The 20,765-nt window shown below is 37.9% G+C and overlaps 1 protein-coding gene across 1 annotated transcript in view; it reads right to left on the reverse strand.

The window, feature by feature from the left end:
- Window positions 1-20,765, reverse strand: part of LOC131034450 (tRNA ligase 1) — a 247,865-nt gene that overhangs the window by 217,192 nt on the left and 9,908 nt on the right. Inside the window, exon 2 of the mRNA XM_057965948.2 lies at window positions 12,688-13,434. Within this exon, the coding sequence (XP_057821931.1) occupies window positions 12,688-13,434 (747 nt within the window). The remainder of the gene's footprint in view (window positions 1-12,687; window positions 13,435-20,765) is intronic.

Below are 20,765 nucleotides of genomic sequence, written 5' to 3' on the forward strand. Positions count from 1 at the left end.
CCTTGTTTTGTGTCTCTTATATACTTTTTTCCTTCAGTAGCCATGATTCTTCACATACCCCTTGACCTTTAATAAAATTAGACACTAATTTTATATTTTATAATTTTTTTTAATTTATTATTATTACAATCCCATTTCAAAAAAAGGACATTGACGTGCATCAAGCCTTAAGCACGTGCCTATACATTAATTCAACTTTTTTAAATTCTCCTCCTTTGTTAGAGCACGCCTCTTTTCCATACAGACCCTTACTCTAAACTCGTTTTGTGAAATCAAATCAATGTCTTTGTATAGGCATGTCGACAACCTTAAGCACACACCACTAATCATAGTCGAAAAAACTATTTTTTGTTTGAGTACACACCACCTTCTGCACACGCGCCAATGCACTAGAGACCAAAAGTACACCTTGTTGTGCGTTATGCACAACTCGCCCCTTTGCTTCACAGGGGACCCCCATTTTGTCTTCGGTCTGCCTGCGTGAGGGGAAGATATTCAACCAAAGGTCGCCCATTCTCATTGAAAGCCCTCGAGTTTTGGTTTATGGAGGAGGGAGTCTGAAATCATCTACGGTAAGCTCGCATACATTCCTCTTTAGGTCACCAAGCAAAGCCCCGCCTATAAACAAAATCGTGCCAAATGACCCATATGGCCCAAAAATCAAACTCTCAAAATCTCTCATTTCTCCTGAAAGCCCGAAGTCACAAACAAGAGGGTCGAAATGAAGAAAAATCTCACAAAATAATGTTTCAGGCCGAAAAGCATTCAAATCGGCCTAGAAGCTTGAAATTCATCAAAACTCACAAAATTCCCCAATCACCCAAAAGTCAACTTAAAGTTTACAAATTCGGCTTTGTTGTCCTTGCACCAAAGGAAGATGTGACAGAGGATGGTTGTGTTATCCCTACAACTGATGAGGACAGTGTTCAAGATAACGATCAGGTGAGCTTTGTAGATCAGCCACAAGCTGAAGAACAATTTGTAACAGCCCCACTAATGGAAAATGCAATCCAAGAACCCGTTGAAGACATTTTTGAGAATCAGGCTATCGAAGAGTCCCTGCTATTCGAAGATGTGTTAGTAGAGGTGCATAAGGCCACATTGTTCACACAACCTGAGGATGCACCGGTGGATGATGCACCCTTCTTTCCTGAGTTCGAATTTGGTTTCGAGACTTCTTTTCAGCCTATGCAATCCGATGAAACATTTGACTCTGATTTGCACACACCGGACGTGAGCAAGATGCTGCATCACCAATTGCGACCCCCTGAGGCTGCTGAAGATCTCCCGCCGCATGACACCCCACATGACTCAACAACACACCAGGTTGTTTCTTTTCCTCCTGCTGTTAAATCTGAAAATTTTCAATTTAGTTTTCAATATTCTGGGAAAACAACCTGTCAATGGATTAACCACGGACCTAATGAATTCCCTCAACTGATAATTTTGCCCGATGTCTTGGTTAAACCTGAGAGTGGCCAGCTAAAAATTTTCTTTTCAGAATTCAAAGACAAGCAAGCCAGACTTAGAACTATCCCCACTGCCCTGTTACTGTTGCACATATTGAAGAATCACCCTGGGTCGGGAACGCATACATATAGTCCACATTTTGTACAGTCAGTTTCTCCTTGTACATAGTTTTGTTTTCTGTTTTAGAGTAGTTTGTTTTCTGTTTTTAGTCTAGTTTCCTTGTTTTCCTACTTTAGTTTCTTTTGCTTTTCCGTAGTATAGGTTTCCTTTCCGAAGGGGTTGTCTCCCTGTCAATTTTTGCAAGGGGTATGTCTGCTACACATGACATTGGTGTGCGAAGTCAGGATTTTTGCCGGTCTATTTCTTGGATGTCGACTTTGGTAGAGCACCTAATTGACGGTTGCCCCCGTAGTCAGTCCATTTGGTTTAAGGCTTAGTCGTTTTAAAAATTTAGTTGCTTACTACATCTTGTCGCCAACATTGTGATCACTGCACATTTAAACACTTAATATCGCATTAGTCTGTCGTTTTATCAAAGGGAAGTCGTTGCAAGTGAAAAATTTGAAGCTTTGCTTCAACAACCACTATAACGCTCAATCCCACGTAGGCTTCATTGCCTACCAGCCAAAGTCAAAAGGTGAAAAGTAAAAGAAAAATCAAAAGAAAAGAAATCAAAAGCAAAGACATATCAAATCGCTTGGCTTTGGGAATGCAGACACCTCTGCCGGGATTCAAAAAGAAAATTTACCAGAAATAGAGCAATCTCTGTGAGCTTACAAGCGATAACCTCGTCGGGGCTATAGACGCTCACTAGCAGCGAGGCAATATCCAGGTTGCTTTTGGAGTTAGACACACCCTACTTAGCTTGCATAATTAAACGATGATATTACAACTTCTCTTTAAGCTGGAACGAACTTCACTCCACACACTTGATTTTCAAGGTTGGTGACTTGATTCAGTTTACGACCCATATTTTTACTTTGAATCTGTCGTTTGTCATTTGGGTTGATTTGTGGGGTATATAATAGAGATTCCGGGGTTCGATCCTGATAGTCATCCTTGAGATGTTCAGGAACATTTCCCAGCCGAGTCGCCATTTGTTGCGCGTTATGCACACCTCACCCCTTTGCTTCATAGGGGACCCCCATTTTGTCTTCGGTCTGCCTACGTGAGGGGAAGATATTCAACCAAAGGTCGCCCATTCTCATTGAAAGCCCTCGAGTTTTGGTTTGTGGAGGAGGGTGTCTGAAATAGTCTACATTAAGCTCGCATACATTCCTCTTTAGGTCACCAAGCAAAGCCCCGCCTAAAAACAAAATCGTGCCAAATGACCCATATGGCCCGAAAATCAAACTCTCAAAATCTCTCATTTCTCTTGAAAGCCCGAAGCGGCGGACAAGAGGGTCGAAATGAAGAAAAATCACACAAAATAATGTTTCAGGCCGAGAAGCATTCAAATCGGCCTAGAAGCCCGAAATTCATCAAAACTTGCAAAATTCCCCAATCACCCTAAAATCAACTTAAAGTTTATAAAATCGGCTTTTGGGCTGAAATTGGCAGGAGGAGTTTAAGTTCGCATGATGTCTTTCAAACTCGAAATCATCCAGTGAGTTTAAATCTTGCAAATATCTTCATTGGCCCGCAAATCACACAAGTTTGTCGAATTCCCTTAAGGGCCGAAAAAGAAATAAAGATTTACAGAGTCCTGCATTTTTGTCGTCTAAACCGAAAACACCTAAGTTCACGCCACGTAGGCCGAGAATGAGAAAAGGTCGATAGCTTAAGAATCGCGAAATTTCTTCTCATAAGCCGAAGTAGATGGAGAACGTTTAAACTCACATAACATTGTTTCAGGCCGGAGAAGAAGGAAACATACTAAAACTCGCGAAATTGCCCAATGAGCCGAAAATGACCAAGTCACCAAAAAATCGTGAAAAGGAAGCATTTTGGCCGAAAAGTAAATGAAGTTCAAAATCGCGTGAGAAATGCCAAAATGGAAGAAAGGACTAAGTCACATTTAGGCCAATTATGCCGAAAACCATAGTAAGGCTCTCAAATTGACCTCCCAGGCCGAAATGAGACTAGGCTCTCAAATCCCCTCCATAGGCCGAAAAAGTTAATTAGGACACAGTCACACAATGTAACCTATTAGGCCGAAACTCACCAAGTTCGCATAGTCCTTAGACTGCCGAATATGACAAGGAAATTCAAATTTGCACAAAGGCTCCATAAACTTAAAACACAAAGCTCACAAAACGCCTTATAAGGCCGAAAAGGAACTTAAAACTTAAAGTTTGCCAAATGCAAAGTCAGTTTATAGGCCGAAAGAGATGAGAGGGTGAAGAAAAGCGTTAGGTTCAAATCGCACATTTCTTCTGAACAAGCTGAGTTCACAAGAGTTCGAATCATGTAAAATTGCTCTTGAGGCCGAAAAACTAAAAAATAAGCAATCTCACAAAACCGGCTAATAAGCCGAAATTGAAGAAAGTCGGCATTTTAACTCATTTTGAGGGAAGGCCAAAATGAGAACTCAAAGTTGGCAAATAGCTCTAAAGCCGAAATTCATTAAATTCACAAAATAAGCCAATGAGCCAAAATTGTCAAAGTCGGTTGAAAGTGAAGGCAAAGACATTTCGTAAACATCTCTCATTTCACCTGTTGAACCCGAAATTGCCAAAAGGGGGGTTATAACCTAAAAAGTATATCTCTAAAAAACCCCACTTTACCCTAAATTCTAAGACTTAGGTGATTTACAGGTAAAATCACACGAAATTTCACCAGGGTGATGTTAAAATGGAAAGCTAAAATCATTTAAAACATGTGGAAGGCCTGAATTTTGTCTAAGTTGGAGAGAGTGAATCAAGATGAAGGATCAGATTTCATGTTCGAAGAGGGACATTTAAAAGATACATCTCAAAAAGAGCTTCTCAAACCCGAACTTCGCCAAACCAAAGCCTGACCTCGCATAAAATTTAATGTTTGTCAAATTAATTTAATTAATTTTTCAAATTGGTTTATTAAAGTAAAATTGATTGTTTGCAGGACGTCATCGCAAAGAACCAGGAGAAAGCTTGAAACGCAAAACGAAGAAGGATCGCGATCAAAGCCACGCGCTGGAAGCTGGAGGAGAAAAAGATGCAGCACAGGATCAAAGCGATGAAGCATTGGGATGTGCACCACTACCTGAACCACGAGCTGAAGTCCACCACCGAAACCAAAGACCAAAGAACATTTAGAATGCAGCAAGTATGCGCATTCCCAGAAGGATACACAACTGGATTTAATTCTAGAAATTCAATTTAAGAGACTGAAACTGTTTTATTGTAAAAGGTTGCCTGTGGGCCCCACCTAAGATATTTTAAAACAAGGAGACACGGGTCAGCTATGTTCAACTACCGGATAGACCTAAATTGAAACCAAACAGTTGTAGGTAGTTGAGATAGTGGTTGAGAGGATAACTAAGAATTAAGTGGGTATGGGTAGCCTTATTTTGTGGGATAAATCAGGACCCTTGGATGCAGTCCATCCTGGCCTCCAATTCAAATTGTAAATCTATAAAGGCAGAGGCCTTTCTTTTGTAAAAGGTTAGAGATTTTTGTTAGATAGTTAGACTCTAGTTAGGCTGTTAGATTTCAGCTAGAATAGGTTAGATTTTAGTGGTAGCATAAGCATAGAGATGCTGCAGAAATTGTTGTAATGGCAGTTGAAGCAAATATATGAACATTGAAGAATGGTGTTTATTGTCTTTGTTTTCTTCTGTTTGCATTGTTTCTTTCAGAATTTTAGATAGATCTTTTTGTTTTGGGTGTGCACGTATCTGATGGATTCAGGCTCATACCATTGAGGATATACTGATTGTGTATCCTTCTATATGGTTAACCTGAGCCTTTGAATCGTGCTTAGTTCAATTGCAGGTGTTCGTTTGAGCTGCGCCAAAATTGGGTGCTTAGCCATGCTCTTGCAGTCTGAAAATCTTCCAAGTCCCTTGAAGATTGCACCATTCCTACGAGGTTGTGAGCCATTCTGGCCAAGCAGGGATTGGTTATGTTGAATCTGTCTACCCGCATACCAACCTGGGTAATCTTAGGTTTCCTAAACCCTTCTCTTTGCTTTTTATTTCGCAGTCTGAGAATCGCAGCAAACCAGCTTGTTGCAAAACGTAAGACCCCTTGTTCTCCCAGCAAAACACATCAAACGTTGAGTTATCCCGCAGTCAAGAACTAACATTTGGAACCTTGAGGTTGTCCCCTTTGATCAATTAAAAAACAGCATTAGGGCTTCCTTATACAAGAGAGGATAGGATACTCAGCGAGATCATTCTATTCTGTGTTGGCCGGATAGAGTTGTTGCGATGCGACTTTATCCACGTCAACACACCTTTAGTGCAATATGCACCTTTGTCCTAATGCCCATTACTCTAAAACAAAAACAAACAAAAAAAATTGTTAAAGAAAGTTCTTGCATGTGCTTTTTTGCTTTATTCTAGCACTATAACCTTGTTTTGAGGCACCTTACATTCACCTCACACATATTTACTGTTTTGTTTCATCTTTTTAGCAACCTCCCTATCAATCTTTGTTTTGATGTGCACCTAACTCTATCTTCAAAATCTTCAAATATTATTTGTTCTTCTTGCTAGTACACATCCCTAATTCCATAGGTGTTTGGCTTTGAATAGGATTGTTTATGAAGCACCCATCATCTTAAATGCAAATTTCTTCCTCCATATGCACCTTTTATTTTATACTTACTACCTCTTTCTTCGCTTTGATGTGTCCCAAAGCCTAAGAGTATGCAATTACACTGCAAAAATTCACAACTTTCTTTTCTTTGATATGCCTGCAATCCCTTCACATGCCTGTGAACTACCTTGTGTCATCCTTTGTTTTGGTATGTGCTAGATCAAAGCATGCCAATCCTCTGGCTTGACAATAAAGCATCATGAACTACTTAAAAATGTGATTATTCTTTACATGTGCATCTTTCATTCCTTTTCCAATGACGCACTCATCTCTCCAAGTGCTTGAGTTTATGATCTTGTAGGAGTTATCAAAAAGAACCAAGAATATAGGATTCTAAACATATCAAGGGTAGATCAGTTTATAAGCTTGACACAGTACAAAAATTTTGTATGCGTACAACAAATATAAACATATCAAGAGTAGGTAAATGAAGATTTCAATTTATAAACTTGAAACAATACTGAATTTTCGTATGTGTACAACAAATATGCTTCATATATTAGGGTTTGAAGTTTCAAACCTTAGTTAAAGATTGGAACGTGTAATGTCCCCTTCTCAGTGATGTGCATTCAGTGGTCCATTGGCCTATTCCAGAGACTCGTAGGCTATTTGGAAAGGAGAATTAGGGTTTCCTATTTTATAGGAGGATTCTTTTGTGTTTTCAGGGCATATATGTGGGAGTTTGACAGTTTGGATTCCGGATTCCTTCTGGGTTTTCAGAGAGCTTCAAGATGGTTCGACATGCATCTGCATCGAGTGACCTTTTCCTGACTTACTATTTTTAGTAAGTGCGACAACTGCTCAGAATGTGGTTAAAATCACTTTGGAAACACTTACTATTTTTAGCAAGATGCTATTTTTAGTAAGTACTATTTTTAGCAGTTCTATTTTTAGCAAGATGTCAGCTAGCCTGTTCAGATGGCTATTTTTGGCAGGTCAGTTTGAGCAGTTGGTCTTCCAGCATTTTTTGGTGCTATTCTTGGCAGGGATTCTACAGCTCAGCTCAGATGACTATTTTTGGCAGTTCAGTTCAGAGCCCCAACTCAGTTCAGTTTTGGTGATTTCCAGCACTTCAGTCTCCGGCTCAATTTGGCAATAATCAATATTTGAGGAGAAGGCATTTTAATATATATTATACCTTAGGCATGAGGTATTAATAATTGATTATTTTATGGATGGACGACTTAGGAAGGGAGAAAATATTAATTTTATCCTAAGTCTATTTGGGCGAAAATTGGGTCGTCATGGTGTTAATAAGTAAATTATAACTCAAGGCAAATGGGCGATTTTCTAAGTATATTGCCTTAGTAATATTTTCTATTTGGAAGTCATAGTTGGGCGCCCACTTTACACTTTATTTTATGACACTTATATTTATTAAAAAGGGCGAACTTGTGCAAGGAAATGAAATGAAATGCAATGCTAAATGTGGATGAAATGGAATTGCATTTGGTTTGGGCATATTTGGAGTGCATTTGAATTTGAATTTGGTTGGCAAAAAGTTATAAATAAGTGACTTGGGCTCTCATTTTGGTATCTTGAAAATCAGTGATGTTATGCTGCCGGATTGGCGACAGAACTTGAGGCTTCGGAGTGCGTCTCCCTAGTGCTACCCGGTTTCGTACTTGAAATACAGTACCTAGCTGTGCCTTGTATTCTTCTATCATTTTCAGAGCTTTGCCATAGACATCTTGGTGTTGCAACAATTCTGGACTTGCTGGTTTTGCCTGTGGCTGAAACACATTTTTGCTCACATCTCTCTGCTGGAGCGTCTGATAGTTATGGGTATTATTCCTATCTTCCTTCCCAGCACTGGCAAACAAGTTTGTAAGTTTTTAGCACATTTGTTTGAGTATTGATTTAATTATGCAAAATCGAAATTCCTAGTCTAGGCGTGGGTTTTTTGGGTTGCATTGGGATGCGTGCAAAATAAAAAGAGGGTTGTTTGGGGTGTGGCTGTGATTGGTTGTCATTGTATTGGATGTATGGTGGGATTGGACTTGATTTGAATCAATTCGGGTAAAAATTGAGTGAGTTATGAGTATTTTCATGTTTTCATGGGCTGCTGGAACTGTACTTTCAGCCTGCAGAGCAGTGTAACAGAAAATTACAGTATTGTGTAGAAATCTGCAGTTAATCTTCTCATGTCATCTCCATATTGTAAGGATTGTCTCAGTAGTACTGAGCATCCCATTCTATCTGCTTTTATTTGTAATTCCCATTGCATAAGTGGAAGAGGTTGGCTTGCCGCCTTCTCAGTTTTGTAATTCAGTTTTCTTTGATAAATAGTCCTCCCGCTGAAATATGCGGTAGAGTGATGTTTTAATGTAATGTCCTCCCGCTGAATTAGTGGTCGAGTGATAAAGTTCAATGTTTTGGTCCTCCCGCTGAAATATGCGGTAGAGTGATTGTTAATGTAATGTCCTCCTGCTGAAATACGCGGTAGAGTGATTGAACTTCAATTTCTTGTAATTTTCCCTTGGTCGGTTTACCGCCAAGATGTTCAGTTTCTATCCTGCTGGATAAGCAGAAGGGGCTGGCTTGCCGCCCATGCATTGTAATTTTCAGTTTGTTTATTGATGTTGACGATCCCCGGAACACCGTATGCTCTCACCCTCCCAGTCTGGGCTCTCGGTGAACAAAAGGTGGAAGGGTTCCCTTTCAGTTGTTTTTCTTATTCCTCTAACCTTAACGGGTTATTTGTTGTGGATGAATTGTTATTGGCCTGAAAATCAAAAAAAAAAATTAGTGGGATATTACAGAACGGTACCCAAAACCGACATTTTGGAACTACAAACTCTACACATTTTATGCCTAGCCTTCTCCACATCTTCACATGGTGTCTAAATTGAACTACTCTAGGGTCTTGGCAATGCAAATTTCAAACTGTTTGATTAACTATTCTTGAACCAAAGCTTACTAATTTTTCCTAGTGCATTCTTTATCAAAGCCTTCCCATTGGTACCAAATTAATTAATCTAGAAGTTTTCAACCCTTGTTACCCACTTTGTGGACAACATGGGACTCTAAAGTAACCTTTTTAGGTTTCTCCCAAATCTCAAGAAGTTTGGAATTAGATTCATGTAATGTCCCCTAATGGGACCCTCTTATATTCTGACCTAGAATCACAATTTTAGTGCATAGTAAATACAATAGAGGGAAACTATTATCAACTAAGCTTAGTCTGGACCCTGCACAATAGGTTAGTCAACATTTCCATTATGCTATGCTAGATCATATATTCAACATTCTTTATATAATGCCCAATTTATATGAAGGATTCAACAACCCTTTCTCTCCCTACACCTGTCCCCATCATGGAGCTCAAGGAGAATCACACAAGGTGCCTCAAGTCTATCTCTCTCCAACAAGCCCGAGAGCACCAAGGACCTTGTCAACATGGCCTCTTGGCCCACACTCGGGGTTGGTGTATCTGTTGGACCCTAGTGCTCTTCCTTCCTTTTATTCTCCCTACATAATTGGATGGTGAGATTGAAAGGTATTACAGACTCCATCATATAATTTACTTAATCGTCATATGAACAGTTAGTGATAGAAAGGCATTATTACATTGTCATACATATTACAGTCTATATTAATATTACTATTAAATTATGCATAAGAACATTATCAGCCGTCATATATTAAGCACATCCCCATGCATACCACCAAGAACAAGGATGTTACTACCTGTAACTTAATAACAGTTCTGATCTGATATGATCAATGGTGATGTCCCTGGATGCTTTTGATAACTTTCCTTTATATCTCTCAATGTGAAGGATAGGTCGCACCTTTTCATCATGTATGCCCCTTGGCAAGAGACACACCCTTTCACCATTAGCACCCTTTGAAAGAGTGCAGCTCTTCATTATTTCTACCCTTTGAAAGGGACACAACCTTTTACAATCAGATCTGCACTTATTTAAATCAGACCTGCACTTGTGATTCCCAAATTATCCCCCCTTCAAATGAGTTCTCTTCTCTCTCTTATACCTCATATTTTGGGGAGTCACAACTTATCATTTCATGCCTTTTGACCATTCATTAACTTTAATCAAATTTTAGTTATATTTAATTATATTCATTTATATTTTTATTTTAATTTTTTTTTATTCTTTTGTATCTTAATTTTATTATTATTATTTATTATTAAATTATTTTTTCAAAGTGGGGACAGTACAATTCATGACTTCTCATGACGTGGTTTTATTGGAAGATTGGCCAAAAATATCTACTAAATTCGCCCAAATTTGACATGCTTTTAGGGTGGAAACTCTTAAGAGTTTGGAAAAAAACAAAAGTTCTACCATAATTTCTGGTTGTTTTGTTGACAACCACTTTTCACTTGTTACTAAGACTCTGATTTGTTCCAATGTTGTTATGCAAATTTAGGTGCAAGCAAACAAAGTTGTATTTTAGATAACACATCTATGAGTGCTTTTAAATAACTAGGGTGATACCTTGTGTACGATTGCTAACATTCCATCAACTCTAGCTTCCAGTAGGGGCCAATCTCTTCCTTGTGGATGTTGACATGGACAACCAAAATTATTAGGGAGGTCATGATCCCATTCCTCTTCAAGAAGAGCCAAGGATCAATCTACTCGTGGTGAGTCTCAGCCCTCTCTCCCAACTTCAACCTCTTCTCAGCCTCATGCCTAAAGGGCTTCTAAATGATTGGGCTCTAGGAAGTTCCTTCAACTTACATTGGTCATTTCTCCTATTCGTGATACTCAACCACCTGCAAAGGAAGAAAATGAAGAGGGTGTGATTATTGGCTGGAACCCTCTTCTTGATGGCCCAAACCCAACTAATGTATGGAGAAAATTGGATGACCATGACCCCCTCCAGCCCCTAGTAGTATACCAATTGCCACTTAGCAGTTTTGTTTCATCTCTTTGGTTTGTCAATTCAAGCTTTGCCCCATTTGTCCTTTGGGGTGTGACTTCTTCTATCCATTTTTTTGTGAATGTGTAATATACTCTTATTATACAAGTAACATAAGACATTCATCAAAAAAATGGTAAGTACACTAAACAAAATTATATCTTAAGATAAAATGTTACTCAAATACAGCTTTCAGATTATCCTTTAAAATATTTTGTGCCGCTACAAAACTTTTGACACACTCATGTTCATACAATGCATTAAATCCTCTTTATGCTTTTTGACTTGCATCTTCTGACATAAATTCTTCTCTAAGCATTAAGAAAATAATATTGTAGAGCAAACTAAAACGTAAATGCCCCAGCACATTCCCTATCAACAATGTGATTCTATTTCATTTTGGCAATGCAATTGGCTCCTCCTTCATGAAATTGATCTACTTCTCTCCAGCCACCCCTAGGCACAAGGAAGAACACATATTAGAAGCATTTTCATAACCATGGGAGTTTAATGCGACTTGAGGGAGTGCCTTACGTCTTCTTAGAATCCCCCAACTCGGCCTCTTGACCTTAGATAATCACCAATGAGCACTATCAAATCTTGTATTGTTCTTTTCACAAGGATCGATGATGTCACCAACGACTACTCATTTCTTAGCCTGGACAAATACATTCAATGACTTGTCTTCTATCTTTCCAGTACTCCTCAGCATTTGTTCTCTAAGGTTCTTGTTCACCCTACTTGGCTATTTGTATTGGTTTCTTGACCACATTTGTTAGAGGTCCACAGCTGTATTCTCGCCTACTTGACTCTTTGTACTTGTTTCTTCACATGTGTTAAAAGGTCCACAGCGGTTTTGTACTCTTATTTTAGTTTCTTCCCTCTTTTGGACCCCTCTAGAATTTCTCTACCTAGAACTTTCTATTACATGCTGATGTACTCTTGAGCCCCATTGACCTACTTTTGGTCACTTGTGGACATTACTAATATTTCATTCTTTCTTCTTTCTACCATTTATAGAAAAGTAATTCCTAAATCTTAAATATGTAGGCAGAAACCTAGGAAGGATATGTTTAATCCCCGCAGCCTGATCAATAAGGGGCAAGGCAAAGCTCAGAAAAGTTAAAATCTTTGTTAATCAATAATTGCATTTGATAAGGACTGTTTTGGATTTCATATATTATTTTCAGGTTATTCCATGCTTTCATTAGGAAAACAAGTTGGACACCAAAGCAAATAAGGCCACCAACATTTAAGACACTCTATTTCATAGTCATATCGGCTCTAACTCCTGATGGAAGCAAAGGATTTGTTTACGTTGAACCTGTTAATGTTTTCTGACAATTGAGCTACTAGCGAGATCAAATTTTCAAATTTTCAAATTGAAACACATACATATTATTTACTAATGGTTCAGGCTTGTATATGACTTCCCAATGAACGAAACCTTCATTCCAACATGAGGCATCACTTTTTACGTCTTTAAAAAAAAAACATGAAATGTCACATTAAAGTTCAAACAATTATGACAATTTTCACCATTAACCTTATTTAAGAGACTAATAAAATAGAATAGCAAATGTACCTCTTGGTCAGACTTCTCATTCTCAAATTTAGGATAGAATGTAGCCTGAATCTGTGAACGAGCAAATGCACAATTGTCTACTACAAAATCTCCTCCAATAAGTCCTTTAACTGGCTGCTCTTCCTCAATTGTATGATTACTTTTTGAAACAGTCGCCAAATCCTGTGCTTTCAAGGTTGAAGATGATGGCCCTGCCACACTTGGGCTTTCACCAGAAGCTGCCACAGGTGATTCAACTTGTTCTAAATTATTGATGCCACTTTGAGTTGCATGGCCCTTTGCAACCCAAAGAGACTTCTGCCCAGATACACTTTTTCTAGAAGCAAGGTTTCCAAAATCAGACCCAGAGATTTCATTTGAATTCAAACTGCCAGATGTACCAGCCCTACCACCATCTACAGTCCCACCAGATGGTCTAACACCAATTTTTCCCAAGTTTGCAGCTTTTGAATCAAGGGAATTCACGCTACTGTTAGAAGACTCTACTGGGATGACTCTCCATACTGGCTGAACTTTACCAACAACTGATACATCAGCAGAAACATTAGCTGATGAAGCTTGCCCAGCTGAACCTTCACGAAATTTATCCTGAGATACACTAGATGGTATGCTTCTGACAGTACCCTTCATCTCTGAAGATTTTGAATCAATTAAATTCTCCACATTGTTGATGGAATTATTGATATAAATCTGTGTATTAGCCTTTGGCTTCTGTTTCCATTGAAGATTTTTCATGCCCCCTCTTCCCTGCACACAGAATTCACTGTAAGGTTACTTTTTTCTCCTTTTCTTCTCCTCATGCAATGCTATGAATATTAGTAACCTACTCCAAAATTCTGGAAGGAAAAATAGTAAACTGACAAAATGAAAAAATCTACGATTTAGTACCACAAAATATTTCATAAATATATAAATTGATAACATAAATAAACATCCAATCAAATGGATTTCCACAGCCATTGGGCCACACTAATTGATTGTGTTATTGCACCAGGTGAGACAAGAATAAGATAGAAAAAATATAGAGACACGTTAGAATCTTGAAAAGAGATAGAATCAAGAACATGGAAGATAAGATATGTATTTCATACATGTGTACAAGTAGCAACTAATTGAAGTGACAAAAAATTTGCACTGACAGGTAATCAACCTAAGCATCTTAAAAAGTTAAAGGATTTAGGCCTCATGATGTAGACCACTGCCTGTACTTACACTATATGCATGTGTTAATTCCCATAGTCAACAAACAAATTCAATATCACAGAGAAATTCCAAATTTGAATAATACAATTAGCATGGTCAATAAACAAATTATATATAAAAGAAATTTTCAAATAGGAAAGTGCCAAAGTTGCTTACAAAAATATCTAGTAACAGATAAATATGTCCCAACCTGAAAAGTTCTTTCCTTTACAAATTAGATGGATATGTTACTAGGATTTCTGGCTCCACAAACCTTTTGAATTACGATGAAAATTTATTTGTTAGACTAAAGGTATTATACCAATAATTGACATAAGAATTGAATGCAGAATAGAAGGCTTTATACTTGCAACCAGTCCTGTGCCTCAGAAGCACAGATTTACGAAAGGGCATAACCAGAGTCACTTGGAGAAGTAGAAGAACAGCTCAAAAGTCGGGATGCCATTTCAAATTAGGGTAAGGGAGTAAATGAATCAAAGATACATCTATTTTAAATATTGATATGCATATAAAATCACCAAATGATGCACGTACTTGTAGCGTACCTATAGCAATAGCAAGCATAAATATGCAAATTTAAGAAAAATGGGGGTACCGACAACCCAATTATATGGTGGAGGAAATACTTGTCTAAAAGATGTGAGAATATCACTTTTGGCTTTATTGATAATAAAATAATATTGATGACATAGAAGATGCTATGCACCTGTTTATAACGAAGGGGGTTAACTTCCAAATCTAGCTACTATATAACCATAATAACTGAATAGTAATTTCAATGAACTTACTGATCCATGTCATGCCCCCATCAGGATTGCATTCTTCACTGTCATGACCCCAGCCATAACACATTCATCGTCACTATCTTAATTAAATAAAAATTCAGAAAATTGTCCTACTCTGTAAGACTTCACAATTTTTGAAGAGAACGGCCTGATCCACTAATCAGCATATTGGTTTATGATCGTTTGCCTGGGAGGAGAGGAACGAACAAAGGAAAGAATGAGCAAAGGAATGAGACTTCAAATTGGTAATACCCTTCACATAATCAGCAATTTGAATAATTTGAGCATATTACCAAATCAGCAATATAAGGAAGAGGCACGGGATAGCATGTGTAATGTCCCCTATTTATAGGCTGTCAATTTCCCAAAGGGAAACATACATTACTACCTACCATGTCACAGTAATTATGAATTAATGACTAGGGTTGCTCATTGAACAGTTAGGTATTGTCCTTATTCAGGCCTAATCTTAATCCCCTTCTAATTTCTAATCCTGGATGGGAGACTTGTTTGTCTAGGGCGCGATGATACCATCTACCTAATGCAGCCCAGATTCCCAGAACTTCAGTCCATTCACCTTTGGGGCCCACAGCCCAGATTTCAGGATCATGAGTTCTTTCACCCTTGGGGCTCATCTATCATGAGATAGTTTTACTCCGCCCCTCCCTAAGAGCATCACACCACTCCTCAAGAAAAAGGAATTAGAACTGGTTAAGAACTTGGGACTGCAAATATGTCAATATCTTGTTGTACCATGAATGTATATGAAATTAAGTATAACTGTCATACATATTGCAGTCTATATTAATATTACTATTAAATTCTGCATAAGAACATTATCAAGCTTCATATATTAAGCATACATATTAAGCACATCCCCATACATACCACCAAGAACAAGGATGTTACTGCCTGTAACTTAATAACAGTTCTGATCTGATCTGATCCATGGTGACATCACTGGATGCTTTTGATTCCTTTCCTTTATATCTCATCATGTATGCCCTTCGGCAAGAGACAGACCCTTTCACCATTAGCACCCTTTGAAAGAGTGCAACTCTTCATTATTTCTGCCCTTTGAAAGGGAAACAACCTTTCATGATCAGATCTGCACTTCTTATTTAAATCAGATCTGCACTTCTGATTCCCAAATTATCCCCTCTTCAAATGAGTTCTCCCCTTGCTTTTATACCTCATATTTGGGGGAGTCACAGCTTATCATTTCATGCCTTTTGACCATTCATTAACTTTAATCAAATTTTAATTATATTCTTTTATATTTTAATTTTATTTTTATTTTTATTCTTATTCTTTTGTATTTTAATTTTATTATTATTATTAATTATTAAATTATATTTCAAAGTGGGGACATTACAGCATGAAAGGACACAGCTTCGGGGAACGGTTGTGTTTCTAGGAGAGGGCATGACTCTTCATTCCAATTGAGGAAGTATATAAGGCAAGCCAATATTGGCATCAACAGGGATTCAAGCATCTACAGCAGTCAATAAAAGAACACAAACTGAGATCGCGAAAAGATCATTGTGAGCAGCAAATACGAACCAGGATCAGACCTGTGATAGATCAGATCCAGATTTATTATACCAAACAACTAATGGCATTAATAACTATGTTTGTGGTATATGTTTAGCATATGCACTATATAAGTTAGAATTTATGATATAAACTATATATATATGTTGAGTGTAAAATACATTTGCATGAACATTCTATTTGTAAACTCACAAGCAATCATATAGGGAAGGGAAGGGGGTTTAAGGAAAGTGAGCAATTATAAGATCGCCATCTAAGTAGGCCACCCTGAGTGGATGTCCAATGTGCCTACCACTGGGGCCAAGAGGGTGAGTGTCCACTCTTGGGCTTAGACAGGTGGATTGCAAGGCCCCTTATTGCAATCTCCTCTCCCAACCCTACGATGATTGATTGTTGACTTAAAAGGGATGAGGCATGAAAAGGGAAAACAAATACAAACAATACACTAGGAAGACCATCCGGAGTGGATGTCCAATGTGCTTGCCACTGGAGCCAAGAGGGTGAGTGTCAGCTCTTGGGCTTAGTGCGGGGATGGCTTCGGGCGGACCATGTTAAAATAATATTAATATCTTCTATAATGGTCATCTTCTATTCTTAGTGGTCATCTTCTATTTTTAGTTGTCGACTCATTTAGCTTTTTAGTTAATTAGCTTTTAAGCTTTATTTAGCATTTAACTTTTTCTTTTTAGTTAATTAGCTTTTAAGCTTTATTCAGCTTTTAAGCTTAATTTGGCTTTCACGCTTAATTTAGCTTTCATGCTTAATTTAGCGGTTAGCTCTTTAATCTTTTACTTCAACGTTATGTTCTGATAATAGAACATAGTCTTGTAACCTCTATATATACGTGTGTATATCGTTCAATGTAATCATTCAATTATTGAATCATTCATTCAATTTATTTTTCATGGTATCAAAGCGGGTCGATGGGATTCTTTAAAGTTTGGCGAATTTTTTAATAAAAATTCATGACCTTCTTTCTGGAATATTTTCCAAATTTTTTTAAATTGTTTTTTTATAAAAAACGATTTTGCTTTTTTTAAGGCTTTTTGAGGGTTTCTGGTTCGTGGGCGAATTTCTTTGTGCTAGGCAGCAGTTCATGTTTTTTTACGGTTTTAGAGATTTTTGGGCTTGCAACCTGGAGGTTTTCTTTTTCAGATTGAAAATTTTCTTAGAGTTTCTGTAATTTTTTACTAAGGTTTTGACCCTTCAGTTCAAGTCGAAATTTTATTCTGGTTGCAGATTCTTGGTGGGTTTTTCAAGACCTCAACTAGGTCGTCATCATATTTTTTTGAATGCATCGTTTTTCGTGCCTCAATTTTTGAGCCGTCAGATCTGCATTTTGATTTCAGACTCTTGGTGGGTTTTTCGAAAGCTTTTGTGGGTTGGTCTCAAATTTTTCTGGGTGCCTCGTTTTCCATGCCTTGAATTTTGTGCCAAAGAATTTGCCTTGGAATTTAAAACAATCAACGATTTCTGCTAATTCTGTGGACGTCAGGAATTTCGATGTCTTCTGGGTGCTGTTTACGTTGTACATCCGACCTAGGGTTTCTACCCCTATTTATTTTTTTCGCGTTTTTTTGGGGAAAAAAATTGTCAATTTTTTTGCTTTTTTTACAAAAAAATCAGAGGTATTTTTTTATTTTCTACAAATTATTATTTTTTTCTGATTATTTTTCAGGAAAAATTTCAGGTTTTAAGTTTGCAAAAAATTTTAATTTCTGGGTTTCTTCCAAACCTCGAAATTATTAGAATATTTAATTATATTTTAGTCACCTATATTTAGTTCCTTGTTTAATGGTCATTTAACTTTTTAGTTAATTAGCTTTTAAGCTTTATTTAGCATTTAGCTTTTTCTTTTTAATTAATTAGCTTTTAAGCTTATTTAGCATTTAGCTTTTTCTTTTTAGTTAATTAGCTTTTAAGCTTTATTTAGCTTTTAGCTCTTTAACCTTTTACTTTAACGTTATGTTCTAATTATAGAACATCGTCTTGTAACCTCTATATATACGTGTGTATATCGTTCAATGTAATGACCCGATTATTGAATCATTCATTCAATTTATTTTTAATGGTATCAGAGCGGATCGATGGGATTTTTTAAAGTTTGGCGAATTTTTTAATAAAAATTAATGGCCTTCTTTCTAGAATATTTTCCAAATTTTTTTTTATTGTTTTTTTATAAAAAAACGATTTTGCTTTTTTGAAGGTTTTTTGAGGGTTTTAAGTTCGTGGGCGAATTCCTTTGTGCTGGGCAGCGGTTCATGTTTTTTTTAGGGTTCTACAGATTTTCGAGCCTGCAACCTGGAGGTTTTTTTTTAAGATTGAAAATTTTCCTAGGGTTTCTACAATTTTCGTCTAGGGTTTTGACCTTTCAGTTCAAGTCGAAAAAAATTTTTGGTTGCAGATTCTTGGTGAGTTTTTCAAGAGCTCAACTGGGTCGTCGACAGATTTTTCTGAGTGCATCGTTTTCCATGCCTCGATTTTTGAGCCGTTGGATCTACATTCTGTTTTCAGATTCTTGGTGGGTTTTTTGAGAGCTTTTTTGGGTTGGTCTCAGATTTTTTGGGTGCCTCGTTTTCCGTGCCTCGATTTTTGTGCTAGCAAATTTGCCTTGGAATTTAAAAACAGTTCACAATTTCTGCTATTTTTGTGGATGTTGGGATTTTTGCTGTTTTTTTGGCACCATTTATGCTGTTTTAAGTGTGTAGAAAATTTTAATTTTTGGGTTTCTTCCAAACCTCGAAATTCGTGCCTTGGAATTCGTGCCAGAATTCTCCTATAAGGTTTTAGTTTTTTCAGCAACTGTTTCTATTCTATTGTTTTTAAAATCAAATTCTTCTGTCTCTTGCTTTCACTTAGTTGACCTCGATCAACCTCGATTTCCGTGATGGCATCATTAACCAACATCATGTTGGAACACAGTCAGAAGTTCAACGGCCGCAACTACAACACCTAGAAACAGCGTATGCTTACCATCTTTGAGTATCGTTGCCTTGATCAACTTGTTTTGTGCAAGGAATCGCGTCCTACAACAGCAGGTGATGATCAAGACAAACATGATGTGAAGAATCGAGAGGCTGTCATGCTTATCAAACTCTCCGTCACAGATGATCAACTCCCACAAGTGCCTTCAGGTAAAACAGCAAAAGAGATCTAGGATCTTTTGAAGGATCTTCATGAAACGTCCGACAAGAGCCGAGCTTTCTTTCTGAAGAATATGTTGTTTTCTATCATGATGGATGAGAAGTCATCTATCCAGGCACATCTTACGAAGATCAAGGACATCCGTGATCAGTTAGAAGCTATAGGCCGAACCATGGTGGAAGAGGATATGGTAGTGATCACGCTGAAAAGCCTTCCCAGATCCTACGAGCATTTCATTGATACGCTCAATATCTCCTCTACTAGTGTTGATTTGAAGTTTCCTGATCTTTGCAACAAGCTGCTCCAATAGGATCGATGGAAGCAGCAGTTTGGAAGCAGTGCTAGTTCATCCACTGAACAGGCTTTCATAGCCTCGGCTTCGCATAAGTACAAGGGTAAAGCTCCGTCCTTCCAGCAGAAAGGACAAGGTCAAGGTCAACCTCAGCAGTCTTCCAAAAAGAAGAGCTTACAGTGTTCCTACTGTCATATATATGGCCATTTGGTGAAAGATTGCCGGAAATTGATAGCATCCCAGCAATCCAAACAGGGAGGGTCCAAGCAGAAAGCCAATTCTGCCACGCATCCTGATCAGAAGGAATCTGCCTTCTATGCGTTCATGGCCCAAACCTCCTCTGATGATGTTCAATCATCAGCCTGGTACATTGACTCTGGAGCCTCTCGACATTTCACACATCGTCGGGATTGGTTTACAGGGTATATGCCTTTCACTGATTCAGTGATCTTTGGTGGAGGTGAAGAGTATACTGTTGTCGGCAAGGGCAACGTTCAGATTTCATCTAGTGGGAGGGATTTAATATTCCTCAATGTATACTTTGTACCTGGTATGAAGCTCAATTTACTGTCAGTCAGTCAGATTATGCAGCATTCACCACAGCTGGATGTCGTCTTCGGGTTGCACAAGTGCCGCATTGTTGACAGGGATGTTAACTTTAGTGTGATCAGATTGCAGAGAACAATGTGAATGCAAGAATACAAAAGAGACAAGACACAACACATACCCTGGGAAAACCTCCCTCTTGGAGGAAAAACCCAGCAACAAATCAGATCTAGATCCTTTTATTAATTGTAGAATACAATGGCAATAAGGATCAGATTACTTATCTGATATAACTGTCAACCTAGGGCAGAATTAGAGTTACAGTCGTAACCCGGCTAGGGCACAATGTAACAGTAGAAGATAGCAGACTTATCTCTTTCTTATATAAGAATATCATCAGCATACAGCTTCCAGCTCTTCGTAGTTCTTCACTGAAGATTGCAGACCTAATGGTGTTTGTAGACCTTCAAGAGGAACTCGCTATCCTCTTCAATGTATTCACTGTCCAAGATCGCATGTATGGCAAATGCTGATGGTAGAACTAATTCGCTGAT

This window comes from Cryptomeria japonica, chromosome 5 (assembly GCF_030272615.1).
Source record: "Cryptomeria japonica chromosome 5, Sugi_1.0, whole genome shotgun sequence".
NCBI lineage: Eukaryota > Viridiplantae > Streptophyta > Pinopsida > Cupressales > Cupressaceae > Cryptomeria > Cryptomeria japonica.